Source organism: Pseudophryne corroboree, chromosome 8, assembly GCF_028390025.1.
Source record: "Pseudophryne corroboree isolate aPseCor3 chromosome 8, aPseCor3.hap2, whole genome shotgun sequence".
Classification (NCBI taxonomy): Eukaryota; Metazoa; Chordata; class Amphibia; order Anura; family Myobatrachidae; genus Pseudophryne; species Pseudophryne corroboree.
The window spans coordinates 451,861,731-451,887,991 of record NC_086451.1 but is presented as its reverse complement, the minus strand read 5'-3'; the positions used below and the strand labels follow the sequence as shown (position 1 = coordinate 451,887,991).

The window sequence follows — 26,261 nt, the reverse complement described above, 5'->3', positions numbered from 1 at the left end:
AATTGAGCGTACTCTACCATGTTGAAAGCCGACACCATCAGGCCTAGTACTTGCATCGCCGAGTGTATCAACACTCTTGGGCGAGAGAGGAAGTATCTTATCCTGTCCTGAAGCTTCAGGACCTTCTTTGGAGACAGAAACAGTCGTTGACTGTGTGTGTCCAGCAGTGCCCCCAGGTGCACCATGCTCCGAGCAGGGACCAGCGAGGACTTCTTCCAGTTGATGAGCCATCTGTGGGCTTGTAGGAAGTTTACCGTCAGTTGCAGATGACTGAGGAGGACATCGTGGGAGTTCGCCACGATCAGCAAGTCGTCCAGATACGGCAGGATCCTGACTCCCTGGCGACGGAGATGAGCCGTCATCATGGCTATAACCTTGGTGAAGATCCGAGGGGCCGTGGCCAGTCCAAACGGCAGAGCCTGGAAATGATAGTGAAGGTTGCCAATAGCAAACTGCAGATATTGCTGATGCGATATGGCAATAGGTATATGCAGTAAAGCATCTTGTATATCCAGGGATACCATATAATCTCCAGGTTCCATGGCCAGTACAATTGAGCGCAGTGTTTCCATACGGAACTTGGATACTCACACAAACTTGTTCAGTGATTCGAGGTTGAGTATAGGCCAGAAAGACCCATTGGGTTTCGGTACTAGAAACAGGGTCGAGTAGTATCCTCTGCCTCCTTGGAATAGAGGTACCGGCACCACCACTCCTGTATCCAGAAGGGAACGCACAACCATTTTTAGAGCTTGCGCCTGTAACGGATCCGAAGGGATAACCGTTGTGCAGAACTGGCGAGGGGGGTGCCTCTTGAAAGAGACTGCGTACCCGTGAGAGACAACTTCTCGCACCCATGCGTCTGAAGTGGTCTTTAACCAGACCTGGGTGAATCACAGAAGTCGGCCTCCCACCCTGGGATCCCCCAGGGGAAGGTTTGTTCCGTCATGCAGCAGAAGTGTCGTGTTTAGAAGCAGGCTGACAAGATGCCCAGGATTGTTTAGCCTTGGGCTCTGTGATTTTGGAAGCACGAGATTGTCTCGGGTATGCCTGACCTCTTGCTTTCCTTTGAGGCCGAAAGGAGCACAAAGTGGTACCTTTTGCCTTCTGTGCAGGAGGAGTAGTGTTAGGGAGAAAGGCAGTCTTAGTAGCCGCCGAGTTAGCCACAATTTTATTGAGGTCTTCCCCAAACAGGATGTCTCCCTTAAAAGGGAGTACCTCCAAGGTCTTTTTGGAGTCCAGGTCCACCTTCCATGACCTCAACCACAGAATACGGCGAGACAGGATGGACGTAGTCGATGCCTTGGCCGCCAACACAGCTGCCTCAGAGGACGCCTCCTGGATGTAATAGGCGGCGGTGGTCATGTGAGACAGGTACTGTCTGGCCATGTCAGATATATCCTGAGGCAGCTCTTCCTCTAATGCCTGAACCCATGCTTCATTCCTTCTTGCAGCCCAAGAGGCTGCTATAGTGGGTCTATGTACAGCACCTGTAAGGGAGTAAATAGACTTCAGGCATCCCTCCACACGCTTATCTGTCGGTTCCTTCAGTGAGGTGACAGTGGTGACAGGCAGAGTAGACGACACCACTAGATGGGTGACATGGGAATCCACCGGTGGTGAATTTTCCCACTGGTTACACAACTCTGTAGGGAGAGGATAGCGAGCTACCATCCATTTAGACAGGGAGAATTTCATTCCTGGAAAAGACCAGGGTCCCTGTCGTACGTCCACTACATGGTCAGAAGTAATAACATTTTAGTTACAGTACCTTCTGACGTTCAAACCTATCAGGTTTTTTAGACACCGTAGTGGAATCCTCGTCATCTTCAGTGATTTGTAGGATCTGCTTAATAGCAACCACTAAGTCAGAGACATCAACCTGAGTAGTGGATTCCTCGTCAGAAGCAGTTGTGTCAGTGTCTGACAGGACAGTATACTCCCCTTCCTTATCAGAAGAATCTTCTGAGAGATTAGTGGATTGTGAGGAGGAAGTAGCCCGCTTAGATGACCCCCCATGACGCGAGAGTGACTTGGGGCAGTTTTATGTCTAACCAAGGAGTGACTCCATTGCTGCAACTGGGTAGACAAATTATTCACCCAAGGCGGATTTACCATAAGGACAATATGTGGCTGTAATTGCACAGGAGGTCCCATAGGGGGCGTAAGGCGTGTCACAAGCGTATTGAGCATAGTTGAGAACGCCTCCCAAGGTGGCTCCTGATTGGTTACAGGAGCCGCGGACTAACTGGGAGATGTATGGCACATAGGGGGGTCATTCCGAGTTGATCGCTCGCTACGGATTTTCGCAGCGCACCAATCATGGCAGAACAGAGCTAATCTGTGCATGCGTATGCACCGCAATGCGCAGGCGCATCATACGAGTACACAGTGGTTCGTTACCCAGCGATAGCTTCTACGACGATTCCGTTCGCACAGCCGGTCGCAAGGAGATTGACAGAAAGAGGGGCGTTTGTGGGTGTCAACTGATCGTTTTCTGGGAGTGTATGGCAAAACGCAGGCGTGTCCAGGCGTTTGCAGGGCGGGTGTCTGACGTCAATTCCGGGAACAAAGACACTGAAGTGATCGCAAGGACTGAGTAAGTCCAGACCTACTCTGAAACTGCAAGTGTGCGAACGTCTTTGCAGCAGAGCTCTGCAAAAACATTTTGTGCAAAGTGAAAATACACTCCCCCGTGGGCGGCGACTATGCGTTAGCTCGCTAGCTACTTTTAGCAGCCGTGCAATCAACTCGAAATGAGGGCCATAGTACACAGACCGTCATACAAAACTTCCCCCTCATGCAAATTCTTGGCGCATGCGCTGCAGGAGCGTCCTCGGATTTTCCGCCCTTTGTGTTAGACATTATTAGCGAATGCAACCACAGAGCGTATTAGTATGATACAGCCAGTCAGAGTACAACCTACGAATAAATTCCCTAGTATGCGACTGCGTACACAGTACACACACCAGCGAATAAGTCGGTATTATGCGACTGAGCCCGCAGTACACAACACCAGCGAATAAATCCGGCATTAGGTGACTGTGTACCTAGTACACTTTAATTGGTAAATACGGAATACAGTGATAGATATAGCTGGGATACACTGAAAGTGAAATCCACACAGCAGATACAGGCACACACAGTCATAGTGACAATGCAGATAATTATTTTAGTAATACAGTAAAACTGCACTGGACTAGTATGTATATTATATATAACAATGCATGGTCTGAGACCAGAGCTATATATCAGAATACTCGTACAATATATTCTGGCACAGGTACACTTGTTCTTAAGTAATGCTGTCTTAATATCGACATGTAGAATACTTAAGTGCTTGTAAGACCACGGTGCTGATGTATAGGCCGGTTTACAAAGGAGACCTTACCCTGCAGTCCCGGAGACCAGTTGCATCTATTTTAGAAAATGGCGCCCGGCGTCTCAGTCAGGGAGTGAGGAAGAGTTGGAGGCAGCTCCAGGGCGGGAACACCAGCAGTAGATGGCGCCCTGGGCTGGAGGAGAGGCTACAGGTCAAGCGCCGTCTCCCCTATGCTGGTCCTCACCACCTGGTACTATGGAGTCTTATTAAAATGGACATTAGTATATCCGACCTGTACTCCTATGCCCTGGTGGATATAGTGGGGTCCCTGCTGGGTCACAGTGTCCACGCTAGCGTCGCAGTCCGTCTCCCTAGACTGCGATCGGAATGCCATTTAATGGTGGGTCCCGCCTGAGGTACCCTCTTACCTCCTCCCCGTAGCAGCCACACGAACCAGGAGAGCGTCTGCGACTCTGTGCCTAAGCCGGAGCGTCTCCGCTGCAAGTACCCAGGAACTGAGCCAGCGGGAGTATGCAACACAAGCGGAGGTGATGGAGCTGCAGCGCTGAAGTGTCACCCTGACATACAGCGCTGACAGCCCAGTTTTGAATAAATTTTCTGTCAGAAAAAGCTTTTTCAGGGCTGCCCAGGCCCTCCTGTTAGTGACTGTTTTTACAGACACAAACGCAAATCTGAGCTCACAGTGCCTGGAGGCGGAGTTATAGAAGAGGCCCCACAATGCATCCTGGGACAGGCTAAAGCTTTAGCCTGTTGGTGCCTCTCTGGATCAAGATCCACTCTACACCCGATGTTTCCCTGTGGAAACCAATGTACCCTGCTTGAATGGGGCCAGCATCTGCAGTAACACCGACCAATAGAAGGCAGAGTATGCATTGTACAGTTATCTCCTGTTTTGTGCACCAACATATAAGGTTTCACCTTCAGGTCTCATGACCAGCCTGTTAGCTTTTCCAGAAAGTTCTCCTAAGATCAAAAGTAAATCAAAGTGAATTTCCACCTTCAGATGACTTTAACATATCATATTGTGCAGGACCTCCTACAACATTAGCTAATTACACAGCGTTGGTATACATATAATCAGTGAGAGCTGTTTATTTCCACCACCACGGAAAACGCGATGGCAATAAACATCCCCGTCTGATGATGGAAAAACAAGATCGTGACACAGGGTATCCGGACTCTAGGCCGACACCTTTTGGTCGACAGTGGGTAGGTTGACATTAGAAATAGGTCGACACGGCCATTAGGTCGACGTGAACAAGGGCAACATGAGTTTTTCAAATTTTATTTTATTTTTTGGGACTTTTTCATACTTTACGAACCACGTAGACTACGATTGGGAACGGTAACCTTTGCCCGCAGCATGGTGAACGAAGCGACCCATGCAAGGGGACGCGGTGCACTAATTGGGGTTCCCGGTCGCTTGACGGAGAAAACGACACCAAAAAAACATAAAAAACTCATATCAACCTCTTTCATGGGACAGGCCGTATCTGCTGGAATGAGGAACAGAAAAGGTTACAGCAATTTACAAAGATACCCCTTGTCCTGGTAATAAAGACTGATCCTGTGCCACCTAAGTGATAGCTTCGCCATCTATATGCCCTGGCAGGGCTGTATCCCACAGGCTTCCATGGGACCTGCGTATACAAACTGCCTGTACATAGCACCAGTATGGTAGCGGAGATCCTTCTCCCATATCACCAGCTCTTATCGGGCATGATATGTCATATTTACGCAGAATATAATATACCATCATAAGTTTTTACTACTTCATTATTTCCCATGCCCAGCATGTTAAAAGTCCACCAAGCACAGAACGAACCGCTTCCGCAATTCTGCAAATTGCAGAAAATCGCAAAAATTGAGCACCTTCGTTAGTTGCGGGAAGACCCAGGGCTCCTCAGAATAATGAGAATACAGTTGCAGCCGGTGTCACGTTTTAAGTCGCAGCAATCGCAGCTGACGTCGAATGCTCGCCCCGAAAACGGCCATGAGACGCCTGCGTTCTCCCAACCACTCCCCGCGAACGCCATGTGTACGACCACAAACGCCCGCCGCCTTTCAATCCATCTGCGATTACATCCCCAGCAAGTTGTGATCGCAGAAAAATTGCAAATCACGGGTCACGCACGCGCAATGCGTTTGCAGCGCATGCGTAGACGGACGATAATCGAATGATTTGTGATTTTGCAAATTTACAACTGAACCAAAATAAGGCCCTCAGTCGCTGTCTTGTGCAGGACCACCCGACAGCTCCCCCCTACCCTTCCCCCCCTGTACTCTGGGACAGAGGGTGTGACCAACTCAGGGAGGTGTGGCCAGGCCCCCTCCTGTGCTGGCTGGGAAAAGAGAGGCTCATCTCTCTCACTGCCCGAAGAGCCGGTGCTGGCTCGGGGTCAGGCCGAAAAATCGCTGCACGTCGCCGAAACATTGGCATCATGTCTGAATCATACGCAGAGCCGTACACATCACAGTATGCAAAGGCCTCTGAATTAGTAGCATTGCCTACCCTGCAGTAGGTGCAAGAGATACATCGCCTGACAGGCGTATATACCCGTAACTGCTGGGCTGCCTTCCCTGGTCATACTATGTGATACATGCAGCATACTGTGTGTGTGTGTGTGCATTTCCTTTCTGCATATAATAATGCAACATACGCTGCGCAATAAGGCACAGTACTCACAGCATCACCCCCAACCAACCAAATGCTGCCAGGCCATATTTATGCGCTGCCAAAATACAGCCTCAAAAGTCCCAGAGCAGTTACTATCACCTGAAAACAAGCATGTATTCACCACGTCGTCCTGACTTCCACTCCCAAGCAGGTACAGCTGTTGCCCAAATATATGCAAATGAAAGCCATGATTCATACATTGTACCCGTGGGGCCTAAATGTCAAGGAGGGCCTAGAGCCAGGGCTCCATTATCCCTGTACATAGTCACATAACTGCAGAGAGAGCTGCAGACAAACACCAAGCAATAGGCAGACAGCGTTACAGAGAGAAGATGTGCGAGGAAGCAATACAGAGCACTTCCAATACAGTGTAATCAATGATAAGTGAATAGAACATTGCTGCTGTCTAGGAAGGGTGACAGGCAATTGCCAGGCCTGGCTATCTGAAGTGATAAAATGATAACAGCTCGCACATTACCTATCAGGTTACAAGCAGCAATGAGGGCCTATCACAGAGCACCCCATCAACAAATTGCAAAACAGCCACATTCGTCAAAACTGATACACAGATTGTCACTTAAGGGTGAGACGGTTCCTGCATGAGAGCGACAATTAAATACAACTTTAACGAGCTGCACGACAGAACAGATGAACAGCCACTCCACAAACAATCACTAGAAACAGGGGCATGGGTACAGAGGTGCGGACGGACCGAGAACTTCACACGGGGAAGGGGGGGGGGGGTTGAAATAATGATTAGAAGCAAAATACGGCACAAACTTCAGGCAGGGAACAGCCGAACCGCCGCTGCAGCAGCAGGTTCAGCATAAAACCAGGATGGCATAGAAACAAATATTATATAGGTTCTACAATTCGAGATCACAGTCAATGGCACAGCTGGTGTTGCAGCCTCACCAGAACCGAGTGAGCACTGCACAGCGCCAAGTTCAGACGGAGACACGGAACACAGAACGAGTAACGGAAGAGAGCCTGGGGAGTGCAGGCAGCAGATGCACAGACAGGCAAAGTTTCAGAAAGAGAGAAATCCAGCAACACAGACGGAGGGAAGGGCAGAGAATTGGAGTTTGGGAGAGTTTGAGGAACAGTCCTGCTAATATTACACAAATCTGCACATTACTGCTATTTGGAGGGTCAGGTTTAGGGGGATCAGGACACACTGGGCAAGGGTTTACCTCTGAAGGGAGCATAGAACATCATTCCACAGCTAAGACGTAAATCTGGACATGGAAAGTCCCCCGGAGAAGACACACCGGGAGGAGGTAAGTAGTCTAATCACATTGGGGAGAGGAGGGTTCACTGCAGGGGAGAGAGGGAGAGATGGAGACAGAAAGGAAGATGGATTGAAGGAGACACAGAGATGGAGAGGATGGTATTAAGGTTATTAGGTAGGAGATGTATTAATAAAAGTCTATGTATGGTATATGTGCAACGGAAAGACGTTACATATAGGTATGGTATGGATTGGAGGAGAGATGAGTGTGTGGGACCGGGGCAGCGTGGAGGAGAGATCTATTTACAAATACGGGCAGAGATGGAGTGGAAATTAAAAAAAAAGAAAAGGGGGGGGGGTGTTCAATTAAACAAAATAAAAAATCAAAATCAAAGGGTGCCTAAATGGGGGGACTAAAAAAATTGGAAAGACGGGGGAGAGAAAAGGGGGAAGAGGGGAGGAGAAGAGGAGAAATTGTCTAAAAAAAAAAAAAAAAAACCAGGCCGTCAGGTTTTGCAGCTGGAAATGTAAAGAGAGGAAGGGGGGAGGAGGAGGGGAATGGGAGAGATGGAGAGAGCGCGGAGGAGGAGGAGGAGGAGGGGAAGGATGCTCAGAATGAGATGCTGCATCAGATAGAGGAGGTGGAGAGAGGATGGAGGTAGAGCAGCAGAAAGAAGGAAGGAAAGAGGGGGGTGGATGGAGGGATAGAAGTGTGAATGAAAAGAGGGGCGATAATCCGCATCCATTAGTTTTGCTTCGCTGAGCCAAAGAGCTGACAATCTACTATCGAGACATGCCACCTGCAGCACCATTATAACAGATCTCTGCACCCAGCGTGGCACATTACACACGCCACATGATACTAACAGCACTTCCCATATTCCTGATGACTGGCAGCCACAATCATCTCCCTTACACGGATCAGACGCCAGCCTGTGTGCGACGCCAATGCCAGGACCCACAGGGCTGGTGGCTGCAGACCCTGCATACAGTAATATCGCCCCCGTACACACTCATCCATACATACAGAAAACATGTACAGCCATCTATACATACACAATGCAGTTTCCTCAACAGAAATACAATACTATGGATGGATTTTATCATTTACTTCAATGATATTTAGATCAAACAGGATTGTTGTGCTGTCTGTGTATACTGTGTTTATATATATATATATATATATATATATACATACATACAAAGATGTGTGTATGTATATATATATATATATATATATATATATATGTACACACATTATAAATATACACATAGATACATAGGTGTGTGTGTGTACATCTATATTATATCCCACACACACACACATATATATATATATATACACACACACACAATTTTATTTATATATATATATATATATATATATATATATATATATATGTACATACATAGTAACGCATACATATCTCAGGTGAACGCTAGCCATGGACATGCATGAGGACATATATGTGAATGACACGTGTGTGCTGATGCGGCTGTGACACACACATGACATATGAATATACAGGAGACGGGGATGCGGGCTCCTCCCGTGTAAATATGCGGGATGAAGAACGCACACACGTATGTGGCATGCAGTATGACATGTACATGGGTACGTGCGGCGGGTGTAGCATGTAAATATACACACATGAAGCGTCACCCCGGGACACAACTCCCATGGTGCACCGTTGCCTTGGGCTGCAGCCTCTGTCTCTGCGTCAATGACCTCAATAAAGTTGTGCGGAAAGACAGAGTATCCGTTGCCGCGGCAACGCAGCGGGCGCCATCTTGCTAGTGGCGGAAGCCGTTTCCTGTGACACCGGATGTGGCGTGCAGGGGGGGCGGGGATGTATTGGTAGGCTGTTTAACATATTACTGGTGGCAGGAATAGGCACGTCGTTAAGTAACTTTGGCGAAAGGAGCGCGATCTTCCCGGTAAGAGAGCCCTAGTCCTGCGCGGGAATATACCCGTCCCCTGAGAGGGGGGCTCCAAGCTGCCGTGTCATGCTGGAGTGTGTAGTTCCACAGCCTCTAGAAAGAGCTGACAGAGTGTGCTGGGATATGTAGTTCCACAACGGATACAGTGTGATGGGAGTTGTAGTTCCATAACCTAGAGGAGATGTTGAGAGCATGTGCTGGGACTTGTAGTTCTGTGGCATTTAGCAAAGAGGCATAACAGGGCACCCTGGGACTTGTAGTTCCACGACCTTGTAGAGGCCGACAGGATGTGCGGCTCCTTGTCGTTCTTGTGGTGCTGCAGATCCTCCAGTTGCTAAGCATGTTTTATATTTTTAACCTTTTGTGTAGAGGGGCGTAATTGCAGCGCTCGGCCATCCTGGTGGTAACTGCTGCCTGTGGTTGATAACTGCCGGGTCCAGTTCCAGGCGCTGAGCATTGGTGCCAGGATCTTCCAGTCGTCGTCCTTATCGTCCTCCGGCGTTGTTCTTTATTTATATGGCGCCACATGGGGTCTGCAGCGCCCAATTGCAGAGTACATGAAAACAGTGACTTACAGTTGAAGACCATATAGGACAGGGTTGTGTCTATGTTACTTTCGTACTAAGGACCTGGATGGGACAAAACGAGAGGGCAGGAGAGAACTTCCACCCTTACAGCACCCAAATGTCTTCTTCGTTCTCCGTTCGTTTGGGGGTTTTGTTTGTTTTCTATGCAGCGTTGGACCCTTGCGGGCTTGCTTTGCTCGCCACGCTTCGGGCTCGGTGTTTCGCTCGCCACACTTTACTATTCCACATAGATTGTGACATGGACCCAGGGGGTTATGGGAAAGGTCCTCTCCATGAAGGTAAACTAGACGCTACCTATAGGACAGGTACAAGGTGACTAAACATAGCAACAGCAGCAGGTGACACTGAGATAAGTATCAGGCGGCAGAAAACCGCGGGATTTGGTGCCGTTGAAGATGGTTTAAGTAAGAGAAGGATAAGCACATGAGGGTTGAGGATCCTGCACGTGAGAGCTTACAGTCTAAAGGGGAGGGCAGTTCTCAGTATCGTGTGAGGGTCACATGGGAAGTGACGCAGAGCATCCACTAAAGCAGGGGTGGGGAACCTTTTTTCTACCGAGGGCCATTTGGATGTTTATAAAATCCTTCGGGGGCCATACAAAAATTCTCAACTTAAAAAATTACCCTGCCCCCCACCAGGTCTGCCCCATAGAGGTACTGTGTGTGTGCGCGCCAGAGGTACTGTGTGTGCGCACCGGAGGCGCGTGCGCCGAAAAAATGGGTGTGGCCAGTTAAAATGGGACGTGATACACATATGCCCCCAATAGTGCAGTGCCAGATCCACAATTGCCCCACAGTGCCAGGTATACAAATGCCCCTCACAGTGCCAGGTATACAAATGACCCCACAGTGCCAAGTATACAAATGCCCCTCACAGTGCCAGGTGTACAAATGCCCCTCACAGTGCCAGGTATACAGATGTCCCCACAGTGCCAGGTATACAGATGCCCCTCACAGTGCCAGGTATACAGATGCCCCTCACAGTGCCAAGTATACAGATGCCCCTCACAGTGCCAGGTGTACAGATGCCCTCACAGTGCCAGGTGTACAGATGCCCCCACAGTGCCAGGTATACAGATGCCCCCCCACAGTGCCAGGTATACAGATGCCCCCCCACAGTGCCAGGTATACAGATGTCCCCACAGTGCCAGGTATACAAATGCCCCCACAGTGCCAGGTATACAAATGCCTCTCACAGTGCCAGGTATACAAATGTCTCTCACAGTGCCAGGTATACAGATGCCCCCACAGTGCCAGGTATACAGATGCCCCCACAGTGCCAGGTATACAAATGCCCCCACAGTGCCAGGTATACAAATGTCCCCACAGTGCCAGGTATACAGATGCCCCCACAGTGCCAGGTATACAAATGCCCCTCACAGTGCCAGGTATACAGATGCCCCCACAGTGCCAGTGCCCCCACAGTGCCAGGTATACAGATGCCCCCCCACAGTGCCAGGTATACAGATGTCCCCACAGTGCCAGGTATACAGATGCCCCCCACAGTGCCAGGTATACAGATGCCCCCCACAGTGCCAGGTATACAAATGCCCCCCACAGTGCCAGGTATACAAATGCCCCCCACAGTGCCAGGTTTACAGATGCCCCCACAGTGCCAGGTATACAGATGCCCCCACAGTGCCAGGTATACAAATGCCCCTCACAGTGCCAGGTATACAGATGCCCCCACAGTGCCAGGTATACAAATGCCCCTCACAGTGCCAGGTATACAGATGCCCCTCACAGTGCCAGGTGTACAGATGCCCCCCACAGTGCCAGGTATACAGATGCCCCCACAGTGCCAGGTATACAGATGCACCCCACAGTGCCAGGTATACAAATGCCCCCCACAGTGCCAGGTATACAAATGCCCCCCACAGTGCCAGGTATACAAATGCCCCCACAGTGCCAGGTATACAAATGCCCCTCACAGTGCCAGGTATACAGATGCCCCCACAGTGCCAGGTATACAGATGCCCCCCACAGTGCCAGGTATACAGATGTCCCCACAGTGCCAGGTATACAGATGCCCCCCACAGTGCCAGGTATACAAATGCCCCCCACAGTGCCAGGTATACAAATGCCCCCACAGTGCCAGGTATACAAATGCCCCCCACAGTGCCAGGTATACAGATGCCCCTGCAGTGCCCCCCCCCCCTTCCGTGCTACTTACCGCTCCTTTCGGCGGGACACGGAGGAGAGCGCGGCTATGTTGGGCGGCGGCTTGTAGGACTTGAAACCAGCCGCCGGTTCGAGAGCTAATCAGAGCTCGCGGACCGGCAGCCGCGGCTCCTGATTGGCTGCCGGTCCGCGAGCTCTGATTGGCTCACGAACCGGCGGCTGGTTTCAAGTTCTACACGCCGCCGCCGCGCTCTTCTCCCTGTCCTGACACTGACAGCTGAGACACGCTGCCGCTGGACTGAGCGGCGGCGTGTCTCACTGGGAGAAGCGGGTGGGCCGGAGCAATCAGCTTTGCAGGCCTTATACGGCCCGCGGGCCGGAGGTTCCCCACCCCTGCACTAAAGGATTAGCGAGGTTCCACAAAAGAGTGGATGGGCCAAATGTATCTGCAGACAGTACTGTGCACAGTGATTCTATTGCCGGGTCACATGGTGTGCTGCCCAATTCCCTGGTATTTTCCAGCAACCGGCAAAACATCAGAGCAGATGGCTGCGGAACAGACCCCGCACAGATGACGACAGAACCCATAGACGTACCAGCAAATGTAGCTGTAAATCCACCCTGTGCCTGGTATGGCAGTAAATAACCTGCAGTGTGCTGAATTTCCCTGCACCTCAGCAGGGGTGCCCGCCCGTAATGAGACCGCTCTCTCAGGCACCAGGTTTTGCTGGTAGGGGAGCAAATGCAAGGAATTAAAAATTTGCTAATTCCATCTGATTAGAGTATAAACAAACTAAAGACAATTATAACATGCATCATTAAATGCTAATTGCGGGAGTGTGATTCTCCGGTTTGCTTTGTTTCACATAAATCCCCTAAATTCAAAATATTACAGTGCGCTGGGAGAGTTTCTATTGATCTAGCTAGAGATTCCTAAAGATGGTTCTGCCACATACCTGTCAATAGTCCCACGGGCCAGTCCTGATTTCCAACACCCAAAGGGAAAGATAGAGGCCGATTGTGAAATTGATGTAGTTGTATAATATATACAATGGGCGGTATCCAATTAACCACGAAATCACTGCAGTTTTTTTCTCTAATTTTTTTTTTTTTTGCGTCTATCGCGTGAAAATTGCATCGAAAACGGCTTTTCGTGGGTATGTGTGCTCCCGTTTTTAATACTATCCTATTGCGAACAAGTGAAAAAGGGACTTGGGCAGAAAAAAAAACAAGTGAAATACCAGGGTGAAAATGGAGAAATTAGCCTGTACCTCAAAAAATGCTAAACTAACATAGAACAGTATAGAAGTTTATTATAGGTCATATTAAATAGAATTGGGGTGCTTAAATTGGGTCAAATGGCTGTTTAATGCATTTATTTATTTTTTATATGGAAAAAATAGCATAAAAGCAATGCTTTTTCAGCAAAATAAGTGCTCAAATTGAATTCGGGGTACATAAAAATGGATATAAGTATTTAGTGTAGGTGCTGGAGCTAGAGGGGCACAAGCGTGTGTGTGTGTGCGCGTGTTGAAAAGGGGTGTGGCCACGCAAAATAGGGGCGGGGTCATTATGTGTAATAAAAGTGGGCGGTTCAGCCCATAGACATAAAAAAGGGGGCGTGGGTGGCGGCGTCACTGTTGGGGGCGTGCCCAGCACCTACGGAGGTGCTGGGCTTCCCCCAAGCTCTCTCTCAGCGTGAATGGATGCCGCGCGCATGCGCACGGCATCTTTACATGCTGGGAGGGCAGGAAGCGGGCGGCTGTTTTAGCAGGGCGCCGCAGAAAGGGCAGGGCGGGTTTTGCCCTTAAAACATCGGGTCTAGAGTGAACACTAAGTATATATTTGGGTCATTATCTGGAGTTTTGAATTAAAGAAAAAAAATGTAAACCTACTACTCCCACCTGCAAGCCTAAAAACACCTGTGCCACGCATACAGCACCCCAGTATACCTATCCTATAACTTGAACCTCAAATTCCATCACTGTGCACTTTTTCACCACAAAACTGACATGTCATTACTGGCCAATGGGGGAGGGGGGGGGGGCTGGGGGTGTCCCAGGTGTTTTGAACAAAATGCATATTTCTCTAACGTCCTAGTGGATGCTGGGGACTCCGTCAGGACCATGGGGAATAGCGGCTCCGCAGGAGACAGGGCACAAAAGCAAGCTTTTAGGATCACATGGTGTGTACTGGCTCCTCCCCCTATGACCCTCCTCCAAGCCTCAGTTAGGTTTTTGTGCCCGTCCGAGAGGGTGCAATCTAGGTGGCTCTCCTAAAGAGCTGTTTAGAAAAGTTTTTTTTTAGGTTTCAATCTCAGTGATTCCTGCTGGCAACAGGATCACTGCATCGAGGGACTTTGGGGAGAGATTTCCAACTCACCTGCGTGCAGGATGGATTGGAGTCTTAGGCTACTGGACACTTAGCTCCAGAGGGAGTCGGAACACAGGTCAGCCTGGGGTTCGTCCCGGAGCCGCGCCGCCGATCCCCCTTACAGACGCTGAAGAGACGGCAGAACGGAGGTCCGGAAAACAGGCGGCAGAAGACTCCACAGTCTTCATGAAGGTAGCGCACAGCACTGCAGCTGTGCGCCATTGTTGTCACACGGCTCACTGACTCAGTCACGGAGGGTGCAGGGCGCTGCTGGGGGCGCCCTGGGCAGCAATATAATTACCTTTAGTGGCAAAATAAATACATCACATATAGCCATTAAGGCTATATGTATGTATTTTAACCCAGGCCAGTTTATTAAAAACCGGGAGAAGAAGCCCGCCGGAAAAGGGGCGGAGCTTATTCTCCTCAGCACTCAGCGCCATTTTCCTGCTCAGCTCCGCTGGTGAGGAAGGCTCCCAGGACTCTCCCCTGCACTGCACTACAGAAACAGGGTAACAAAGAGAAGGGGGGCATAAATTGGCGATATTTATATATTAAGAGCGCATATATAGTAAACAACACCTTCTAGGGTTGTTTATATACATTTATAGCGCTTTTGGTGTGTGCTGGCAAACTCTCCCTCTGTCTCCCCAAAGGGCTAGTGGGTCCTGTCCTCTATCAGAGCATTCCCTATGTGTGTGCTGTATGTCGGTACGTGTGTGTCGACATGTATGAGGAAAATATTGGTGAGGAGGCGGAGCAAATTGCCTGTAATGGTGATGTCACTCTCTAGGGAGTCGACACCGGAATGGATGGCTTATTTATGGAAATTACGTGACAATGTCAACACGCTGCAAGCCGGTTGACGACATGAGAGGGCCGGCGAACAAATTAGTATCTGTCCAGGCGTCTCAAACACAGTCAGGGGCTGTAAAATGCCCATTTACCTCAGTCGGTCGACACAGACCCAGACACGGACACTGATTTCAGTGTCGACGGTGAAGAAACAAACGTATTTTCTTTTAGGGCCACACGTTAAGGGCAATGAAGGAGGTGTTACATATTTCTGATACTCCAAGTACCACAAAAAAGGGTATTATGTGTGAGGTGAAAAAACTACCTGTAGTTTTTCCTGAATCAGATAAATTAAATGAAGTGTGTGATGATGCGTGGGTTTTCCCCGATAGAAAATTATTGGCGGTATACCCTTTCCCGCCAGAAGTTAAGGCGCGGTGGGAAACACCCCTCAGGGTGGATAAGGCGCTCACACGCTTATCAGAACAAGTGGCGGTACCATCTACGGATAGGGCCGTACTTAAGGAGCCAGCTGATAGGAGGCTGAAAAATATCCTAAAAAGTATACACACACATGCTGGTGTTATACTGCGACCAGCGATCGCCTCAGCCTGGATGTGCAGAGCTGAGGTGGCTTGGTCGGATTCCCTGACTAAAAATATTGATACCTTTGACAGGGACAGTATTTTATTGACTATAGAGCATTTAAAGGATGCATTTCTATATATGCGAGATGCGCAGAGGGATATTTGCACTCTGGCATCAAGAGTAAATGCGATGTCCATATCTGCAAGAAGATGTTTATGGACACGACAGTGGTCAGGTGATGCAGATTCCAAACGGCACAAAGATGTATTGCCGTATAAAGGGGAGGAGTTATTTGGGGTCGGTCCATGGGACCTGGTGGCCAGGGCAACTGCTGGAAAATCCACCGTTTTTTACCCTAAGTCACATCTCTGCAGAAAAAGACACCGTCTTTTCAGCCTCAGTCCTTTCGTCCCTATAAGAGTCATATCTGCCCAGGGATAGAGGAAAGGGAAGAAGACTGCAGCAGGCAGCCCATTCCCAGGAACAGAAGCCCTCCACCGCTTCTACCAAGTTCTCAGCATGACGCTGGGACCGTACAGGACCCCTGGATCCTACAAGTAGTATCCAAGGGGTACAGATTGGAATGTCGAGAGGCTTCCCCCCTCGCAGGTTCCTGTAGTCTGCTGTACCAATGTCTCCCTCCGACAGGGAGGCAGTATTGAAAACAATTCACAAGCTGTATTCCCAGCAGGTGATAATAAAATTACCCCTCCGACAACAAGGAAAGGGGTATTACTCCACACTATATGGTGGTACTGAAGGCTAGGTGAGACCTATTCTAAATCTGAAAAATTTGAACACTTACAAGGGTTCAAATCCAGATAGAGTCACTCAGAGCAGTGATAGCAAAGAACAAGGGGACTATATGGTGTCCCGGGACATCAGGGATGCTTACCTCCATGTCCCAAAATTTGCCTTTTCTCACCAAGGGTACCTCAAGTTCGTGGTACAGAACTGTCACTATCAGTTTCAAGACGATGCCGTTGGATTGTCCAAGGCACCCCGGGGTCCTTACCAAGGTAATGACCGAAAGGAGGATTCGTCTTCAAAGAAAATGGACGACCTCCTGATAAGAACAAGGTCCAGAGAACAGTTGGAGGTCGGAGTAGCACTATCTCAAGTAGTTCTACGACAGCACGGGTGGATTCTAAATATTCCAAAACCGCAGTTGTTCCGACGACACGTCTGCTGGTCCTAGGGATGATTTTGGACACAGTCCAGGAAAAGGTGTTTCTCCCAGAGGAGAAAGCCAGGGAGTTATCCGAGCTAATCGGGATCCTCCTAAAACCAGGAAAAGTGTCAGTGCATCATTGCACAAGAGTCCTGGTAAAAAATGGTGGCTTATTACGAAGCGCTTCCATTCGGCAGATTTCACGCAAGAACTCTTCAGTGGGATCTGCTGGACAAATGGTCCGGATCGCATCTTCAGATGCATCAGCGGATAACCCTATATCCAAGGACAAGGGTGTCTCTCCTGTGGTGATTACAGAGTGCTCATCTTCTAGAGGGCCGCAGATTCGGCATTCAGGATTGGATGCTCGTGACCACGGAGGCCAGCCTGAGAGGCTGGGGAGCAGTCACACAAGGAGTGTGATCAAGTCTGGAGAATTCTCTCCACATAAATATACTGGAGCTAAGAGCAAATTTCTCTATCGTCCTAGTGGATGCTGGGGTTCCTGAAAGGACCATGGGGAATAGCGGCTCCGCAGGAGACAGGGCACAAAAGTAAAGCTTTCCGATCAGGTGGTGTGCACTGGCTCCTCCCCCTATGACCCTCCTCCAAGCCAGTTAGATTTTTGTGCCCGGCCGAGAAGGGTGCAATCTAGGTGGCTCTCCTAAAGAGCTGCTTAGAAAAGTTTAGCTTAGGTTTTTTATTTTACAGTGAGTCCTGCTGGCAACAGGATCACTGCAACGAGGGACTTAGGGGAGAAGAAGTGAACTCACCTGCGTGCAGGATGGATTGGCTTCTTGGCTACTGGACATCAGCTCCAGAGGGACGATCACAGGTACAGCCTGGATGGTCACCGGAGCCTTGCCGCCGGCCCCCTTGCAGATGCTGAAGTAAGAAGAGGTCCAGAATCGGCGGCAGAAGACTCCTCAGTCTTCTAAAGGTAGCGCACAGCACTGCAGCTGTGCGCCATTTTCCTCTCAGCACACTTCACACGGCAGTCACTGAGGGTGCAGGGCGCTGGGAGGGGGGTGCCCTGGGAGGCAAATGAATACCTATTTTGGCTAAAAATACCTCACATATAGCCTCCGGAGGCTATATGGAGATATTTAACCCCTGCCAGAATCCGTTAAGAGCGGGAGACGAGGCCGCCGAAAAAGGGGCGGGGCCTATCTCCTCAGCACACAGCGCCATTTTCCCTCACAGAAAGGCTGGAGGGAAGGCTCCCAGGCTCTCCCCTGCACTGCACTACAGAAACAGGGTTAAAACAGAGAGGGGGGGCACTAAATTGGCGTTAGAAATATATAAAAAAGATGCTATAAGGGAAAACACTTATATAAGGTTGTCCCTATATAATTATAGCGTTTTTGGTGTGTGCTGGTAAACTCTCCCTCTGTCTCTCCAAAGGGCTAGTGGGTCCTGTCCTCTATCAGAGCATTCCCTGTGTGTGTGCTGTGTGTCGGTACGTGTGTGTCGACATGTATGAGGACGATGTTGGTGAGGAGGCGGAGCAATTGCCTGTAATGGTGATGTCACTCTCTAGGGAGTCGACACCGGAATGGATGGCTTATTTAGGGAATTACGTGATAATGTCAACACGCTGCAAGGTCGGTTGACGACATGAGACGGCCGACAAACAATTAGTACCGGTCCAGACGTCTCAAAAACACCATCAGGGGTTTTAAAACGCCCGTTTACTTTAGTCGGTCGACACAGACACAGACAGGGACACTGAATCCAGTGTCGACGGTGAATAAACAAACGTATTCCTTATTAGGGCCACACGTTAAAGGCAATGAAGGAGGTGTTACATATTTCTGATACTACAAGTACCACAAAAGAGGGTATTATGTGGGATGTGAAAAAACTACCGTCGTTTTTCCTGAATCAGATAAATAAAGTGTGTGATGATGCGTGGGTTCCCCCCGATAGAAAATTATGGGCGGTATACCCTTTCCCGCCAGAAGTTAGGGCGCGTTGGGAAACACCCCTTAGGGTGGATAAGGCGCTCACACGCTTATCAAAACAAGTGGCGGTACCGTCTATAGATAGGGCCGTCCTCAAGGACCAGCTGACAGGAGGCTGGAAAATACCATAAAAAGTATATACACACATACTGGTGTTATACTGCGACCAGCGATCGCCTCAGCCTGGATGTGCAGAGCTGGGGTGGCTTGGTCGGATTCCCTGACTAAAAATATTGATACCCTTGACAGGGACAGTATTTTATTGACTATAGAGCATTTAAAGGATGCATTTCTATATATGCGAGATGCACAGAGGGATATTTGCACTCTGGCATCAAGAGTAAATGCGATGTCCATATCTGCCAGAAGATGTTATGGACACGACAGTGGTCAGGTGATGCAGATTCCAAACGGCACAAAGGTGTATTGCCGTATAAAGGAAGAGGAGTTATTTGGGGTCGGTCCATCGGACCTGGTGGCCACGGCAACTGCTGGAAAATCCGCCGTTTTTACCCTAAGTCACATCTCTGCAGAAAAAGACACCGTCTTTTCAGCCTCAGTCCTTTCGTCCCTATAAGATCATATCTGCCCAGGGATAGAGGAAAGGGAAGAAGACTGCAGCAGGCAGCCCATTCCCAGGAACAGAAGCGTTCCACCACTTCTGACAAGTTCTCAGCATGGCGCTGAGACCGTACAGGACCCCTGGATCCTACAAGTAGTATCCCAGGGGTACAGATTGGAATGTCGAGACGTTTCCCCTTCGCAGGCTCCTGAAGTCTGCTTTACCAAGGTCTCCCTCCGACAAGGAGGCAGTATGGGAAAAAATTCACAAGCTGTATTCCCAGCAGGTGATAATTAAATTACCCCTCCTACTACAAGAAAAGGGGTATTATTCCACACTATATTGTGGTACTGAAGCCAGAAGGCTAGGTGAGACTTATTCTAAAAAAAAAATAAAAAATTTTTTGAACACTTACAAAGGTTCAAATCAAGATGGAGTCACTCAGAGCAGTGATAACGAACCAGGAAGAAGGGGACTATATAGTGTCCCGGGACATCAGGGATGCTTACCTCTATGTCCCAAATTTGCCCTTCTCACTAAGGGTACCTCAGGTTCGTGGTGCAGAACTGTCACTATCAGTTTCAGACGCTGCCGTTTGGATTGTCCACGGCACCCCGGGTCTTTACCAAGGTAATGGCCGAAATGATGATTCTTCTTCGAAGAAAAGGCGTCTTAATTATCCCTTACTTGGACGATCTCCTGATAAGGGCATAGTCCAGGGAACAGTTGGAGGTCGGAGTAGCACTATCTCGGATACTGCTACAACAGCACGGGTGGATTCTAAATATTCCAAAATCGCAGCTGATCCCGACGACACGTCTGCTGTGCCTAGGGATGATTCTGGACACAGTCCAGAAAAAGGTGTTTCTCCCGGAAGAGAAAGCCAGGGAGTTATCCGAGCTAGTCAGGAACCTCCTAAAAACAGTGCATCATTGCACAAGGGTCCTGGTAAAAATGGTGGCTTCCTACGAAGCAATTCCATTCGGCAGATTTCACGCAAGAACTTTTCAGTGGGATCTGCTGGACAAATGGTCCGGATCGCATCTTCAGATGCATCAGCGGATAACCCTATATCCAAGGACAAGGGTGTCTCTCCTGTGGTGGTTATAGAGTGCTTATCTTCTAGAGGGCCGCAGATTCGGCATTCAGGATTGGATGCTGGTGACCACGGAGCCCAGCCCGAGAGGCTGGGGAGCAGTCACACAAGGAAAAAATTTCCAGGGAGTGTGATCAAGGCTGGAGACTTTTCTCCACATAAATATACTGGAGCTAAGGGTAAATTTATAAGGCTCTAAGCTTAGCAAGACCTCTGCTTCAAGGTCAGCCGGTATTGATCCAGTGGGAAAAACATCACGGCAGTCGCCCACGTAAACAGACAGGGCGACACAAGAAGCAGGAGGGCAATGGCAAAAACTGCAAGGACTTTTCGCTGGGCGGAAAATCATGTGATAGCACTGTCAGCAGTGTTTCATCCCGGGAATGGAAACTGGGAAGCAGACTTCCTCAGCAGGCACGACCTCCACCCGGGAGAGTGGAAACTTCATCGGGAAGTTTTTTCCACATGATTGTAAACCGTTGGGAAATACCAAAGGTGGACATGATGGCGTCCCGTCTGAACAAAAAACGGGACAGGTATTGCGCCAGGTCAAGAGACCCTCAGGCAATAGCTGTGGACGTTCTGGTAACACCGTGGGTGTACCAGTCGGTGTATGTGTTCCCTCCTCTGCTTCTCATACCTAAGGTGCTGAGAATTATAAGACGTAGAGGAGTAAGAACTATACTCATGGCTCCGGATTGGCCAAGAAGGACTTGGTACCCGGAACTTCAAGAGATGCTTACAGAGGTCTTATGGCCTCTGCCGCTAAGAAGGGACTTGCTTCAGCAAGTACCATGTCTGTTCCAAGACTTACCGCAGCTGCGTTTGTCGGCATGGCGGTGGAAAGCCGGATCCTAAGGGAAAAAGGCATTCCGGAAGAGGTCATTCCTACCCTGGTCAAAGCCAGAAAGGAGGTGACCGCACAACATTATCACCACATGTGGCGAAAATATGTTGCGTGGTGTGAGGCCAGGAAGGCCCCACAAAGAAATTTCAACTCGGTCGTTTCCTGCATTTCCTGCAAACAGGAGTGTCTATGGGCCTCAAATTGGGGTCCATTAAGGTTCAAATTTCGGCCCTGTCGATTTTCTTCCAGAAAGAATTGGCTTCAGTTCCTGAAGTCCAGAAGTTTGTCAAGGGAGTATTGCATATACAACCCCCTTTTGTGCCTCCAGTGGCACTGTGGGATCTCAACGTAGTTCTGGGATTCCTCAAATCACATTGGTTTAAAACCAGTCAAATCTGTGGATTTGAAGCATCTCACATGAAAAATGACCATGCTCTTGGCCCTGGCCTGGACCAGGCGAGTGTCAAATTGGTGGTTTTTTCTAAAAAAAAAAAAAAAGCCCATATCTGTTTGTCCATTCGGACAGGGCAGAGCTGCGGACTCGTCCCCAGTTCTCTCCCTAAGGTGGTGTCAGTGTTTCACCTGAACCAGCTTATTGTGGTGCCTTGCACCTACTAGGGACTTGGAGGACTCCAAGTTGCTAGATGTTGTCAGGGCCCTGAAAATATGTTCCAGGACGGCTGGAGTCAGGAAAACTGACTTGCTGTTATCCTGTATGCACCCAACAAACTGGGTGTTCTTGCTTCTAAGCAGACTATTGCTAGTTGGATGTGTAATACAATTCAGCTTGCACATTCTGTGGCAGGCCTGCCACAGCCAAAATATGTAAATGCCCATTCCACAAGGAAGGTGGGCTCATCTTGGGCGGCTGCCCGAGGGGTCTCGGCTTTACAACTTTGCCGAGCAGCTACTTGGTCAGGGGCAAACACGTTTGCTAAATTCTACAAATTTGATACCCTGGCTAAGGAGGACCTGGAGTTCTCTCATTCGGTGCTGCAGAGTCATCCGCACTCTCCCGCCCGTTTGGGAGCTTTGGTATAATCCCCATGGTCCTTTCAGGAACCCCAGCATCCACTAGGACGATAGAGAAAATAAGAATTTACTTACCGATAATTCTATTTCTCGGAGTCCGTAGTGGATGCTGGGCGCCCATCCCAAGTGCGGATTATCTGCAATACTTGTACATAGTTACAAAAATCGGGTTATTATTGTTGTGAGCCATCTTTTCAGAGGCTCCGCTGTTATCATACTGTTAACTGGGTTTAGATCACAAGTTGTACGGTGTGATTGGTGTGGCTGGTATGAGTCTTACCCGGGATTCAAAATTCCTCCCTTATTGTGTACGCTCGTCCGGGCACAGTACCTAACTGGCTTGGAGGAGGGTCATAGGGGGAGGAGCCAGTGCACACCACCTGATCGGAAAGCTTTACTTTTGTGCCCTGTCTCCTGCGGAGCCGCTATTCCCCATGGTCCTTTCAGGAACCCCAGCATCCACTACGGACTCTGAGAAATAGAATTATCGGTAAGTAAATTCTTATTTTATAATGCTCTAAGCTTAGCAAGACCTCTGCTTCAAGGTCAGCCGGTATTGATCCAGTGGGATAACATCACGGCAGTCGCCCACGTAAACAGAAAGGGCGGCACAAGAAGCAGGAGGGCAGTGGCAAAACTGCAAGGATTTTTCGCTAGGCGGAAAATCATGTGATAGCACTGTCAGCAGTGTTCATTCCGGGAGTGGACGACTGGGAAGCAGACTTCCTCAGCAGGCACGACCTCCACCCGGGAGAGTGGGAACTTCATCGGGAAGTTTTCCGCATGATTGGGAACCGTTGGGAAAGACCAAAGGTGGACATGATGGCGTCCCGCCCGAACAAAAAATGGGACAGGTATTGCGCCAGGTCACGAGACCTTCAGGCGATAGCTGTGGACGTCCTGGTAACACCGTGGGTGTAACAGTCGGTGTATGTGTTCCCTCCTCTGCTTCTCATAACCAAGGTATTGAGAATTAAAAGACATAGAGGAGTAAGAACTATACTCGTGGCTCCGGATTGGCCAAGAGGGACTTGGTAACCGGAACTTCAAGAGATGCTCACAGAGGACTAATGGCCTCGGGAGCTAAGAAGGGATTTGCTTTCAGCAAGTACCATGTCTGTTCCAAGAGGAACCGTGGCATCGGCCTTTAAGAAAGGACCTGCTCCAGCAGGGACCTTGTCTGTTCCAAGACTTACCGCGACTGCGTTTGACGGCATGGCGGTTTGAACGCCGGATCCTAAGGGAAAAGGCATTCCGGAAGAGGTCATACCTACCCTGGTCAAAGCCAGGAAGGAGGTGACCGCACAACGTTATCACCACATGTGGTAAAAATATGTTGCGTGGGTGAGGCCAGGAAGGCCCCACGAAAAAATTTCAACTAGGTCGATTTCTGCACTTCCTGCAAACAGGAGTGTCTATGAGCCTCAAATTGGGGTCCATAAAGGTTCAAGTTTCGGCCCTATAGATTTTCTTCCAAAAAGAATTGGCTTCAGTTCCTGAAGTCCAGACGTTTGTCAAGGGAGTATTGCATATACAGCCCTTGTGTGCCTCCAGTGGCACCGTGGGATCTCAACGTAGTGTTGGGATTCCTCAAATCATATTGGTTTGAACCACTCAAATCTGTGGATTTGAAATATCTCACATGGAAAGTGACCATGCTGTTGGCCCTGGCCTCGGCCAGGCGATTGTCAAAATTGGCGGCTTTGTCTTACAAAAGCCCATATTTGATTTTCCATTCGGACAGGGCAGAACTGCGGACTCGTCCCCAGTTTCTTCCTAAGGTGGTGTCAGCGTTTCACCTGAAACAACCTATTGTGGTGCCTGCGGCTACTAGGGACTTGGAGGACTCCAAGTTGCTAGACGTTGTCAGGGCCCTGAAAATATATATAATTCCAGGACGGCTGGAGTCAGAAAGTCTGACTTGCTGTTTATATTGTAGGCACCCAAAAAGCTGGGTGCTCCTGCTTCTAAGCAGACTATTGCTCGTTGGATTTGTAGTACAATTCAGCTTGCACATTCTGTGGCAGGCCTGCCACAGCCAAAATATGTAAATGCCCATTCCACAAGGAAGGTGGGCTCATCTTGGGCGGCTGCCCGAGGGGTCTCGGCTTTACAACTTTGCCGAGCAGCTACTTGGTCAGGGGCAAACACGTTTGCTAAATTCTACAAATTTGATACCCTGGCTGAGGAGGACCTGGAGTTCTCTCATTCGGTGCTGCAGAGTCATCCGCACTCTCCCGCCCGTTTGGGAGCTTTGGTATAATCCCCATGGTCCTGACGGAGTCCCCAGCATCCACTAGGACGTTAGAGAAAATAAGATTTTACTTACCGATAAATCTATTTCTCATAGTCCGTAGTGGATGCTGGGCGCCCATCCCAAGTGCGGATTGTCTGCATTACTTGTACATAGTTATTGTTACAAAAAAAATCGAGTTATTATTGTTGTGAGCCATCTTTTTTAGAGGCTACTTCATTGTTATCATACTGTTAACTGGGTTCAAATCACAAGTTGTACGGTGTGATTGGTGTGGCTGGTATAAGTCTTACCCGGGATTCAAGATCCTTCCTTATTGTGTACGCTCGTCCGGGCACAGTACCTAACTGAGGCTTGGAGGAGGGTCATAGGGGGAGGAGCCAGTACACACCATGTGATCCTAAAAGCTTGCTTTTGTGCCCTGTCTCCTGCGGAGCCGCTATTCCCCATGGTCCTGACGGAGTCCCCAGCATCCACAACGGACTATGAGAAATAGATTTATCGGTAAGTAAAATCTTATTATTTCTCTGACGTCCTAAGTGGATGCTGGGACTCCGTAAGGACCATGGGGAATAGCGGCTCCGCAGGAGACTGGGCACAACTAAAGAAAGCTTTAGGACTACCTGGTGTGCACTGGCTCCTCCCACTATGACCCTCCTCCAGACCTCAGTTAGAATCTTGTGCCCGGCTGAGCTGGATGCACACTAGGGGCTCTCCTGAGCTCCTAGAAAAGAAAGTATATTTTAGTTTTTTTTATTTTCAGTGAGATCTGCTGGCAACAGACTCACTGCTACGAGGGACTAAGGGGAGAAGAAGCGAACCTACCTGCTTGCAGCTAGTTTGGGCTTCTTAGGCTACTGGACACCATTAGCTCCAGAGGGATCGAACACAGGACCCGACCTCGATCGTCCGGTCCCGGAGCCGCGCCGCCGTCCCCCTTACAGAGCCAGAAGCAGGAAGATGGTCCTGAAAATCGGCGGCAGAACACTTCGGTCTTCAACAAGGTAGCGCACAGCACTGCAGCTGTGCGCCATTGCTCCTCATGCACACCTCACACTCCGGTCACTGATGGGTGCAGGGCGCTGGGGGGGGGGGGGGGGGGCGCCCTGAGCAGCAATATTAACACCTTGGTTGGCAAAATAATCACAATATATAGTCCTAGAGGCTATATATGTGAAAAATACCCCTGCCAGGATCCATAAAAAAGCGGGAGAAAGTCCGACGAAAAAGGGGCGGGGCTATCTCCCTCAGCACACTGGCGCCATTTTTCCCTCACAGCTCCGCTGGAAGGATTGCTCCCAGGCTCTCCCCTGCAGTTTCAAGACTACAAAGGGTAAAAAAGAGAGGGGGGGCACTAAATATAGGCGCAGCAGTATATATATATAAGCAGCTATAAGGGAAAATCACTCAGTTATAGTGTTCATCCCTGTGTTATATAGCGCTCTGGTGTGTGCTGGCATACTCTCTCTCTGTCTCCCCAAAGGGCTTTGTGGGGTCCTGTCCTCTGTCAGAGCATTCCCTGTGTGTGTGCGGTGTGTCGGTACGGCTGTGTCGACATGTTTGAGGAGGAGGCTTATGTGGAGGCGGAGCAGATGCCGATAAATGTGATGTCACCCCCTGCGGGGTCGACACCTGAGTGGATGGTTATGTGGAAGGAATTACGCGACAGTGTCGACTCCT

At 49.4% G+C, this 26,261-nt stretch overlaps 2 protein-coding genes across 9 annotated transcripts in view; one reads left to right on the top strand and one right to left on the bottom strand.

Moving 5' to 3' along the window:
* SYNGAP1 (synaptic Ras GTPase activating protein 1) overlaps window positions 1–9,009 on the bottom strand; it is a 496,744-nt gene extending 487,735 nt beyond the window's left edge. For 4 of the 6 annotated variants that reach the window (XM_063938276.1, XM_063938275.1, XM_063938278.1 and 1 more), the window contains exon 1: window positions 8,903–9,008. In XM_063938276.1, the coding sequence (XP_063794346.1) occupies window positions 8,903–8,933 (31 nt within the window). In that variant the 5' untranslated portion in view covers window positions 8,934–9,008. Of the gene's footprint in view, window positions 1–7,213; window positions 7,697–8,902 lie in introns of those variants that run through there. The other 2 variants (XM_063938281.1, XM_063938277.1) reach the window with 2 other exon arrangements.
* Window positions 7,198–26,261, top strand: part of CUTA (cutA divalent cation tolerance homolog) — a 111,203-nt gene continuing 92,139 nt past the window's right edge. The window contains exon 1 of one of the 3 annotated variants that reach the window (XM_063938290.1): window positions 7,198–7,300. Coding sequence is in view for 1 of the 3 variants with exons in the window: in XM_063938288.1 (XP_063794358.1) it covers window positions 7,399–7,426 (28 nt within the window). In the remaining 2 variants the exon portion in view is untranslated. Of the gene's footprint in view, window positions 7,301–7,383; window positions 7,427–9,086; window positions 9,190–26,261 lie in introns of those variants that run through there. The other 2 variants (XM_063938288.1, XM_063938289.1) reach the window with 2 other exon arrangements.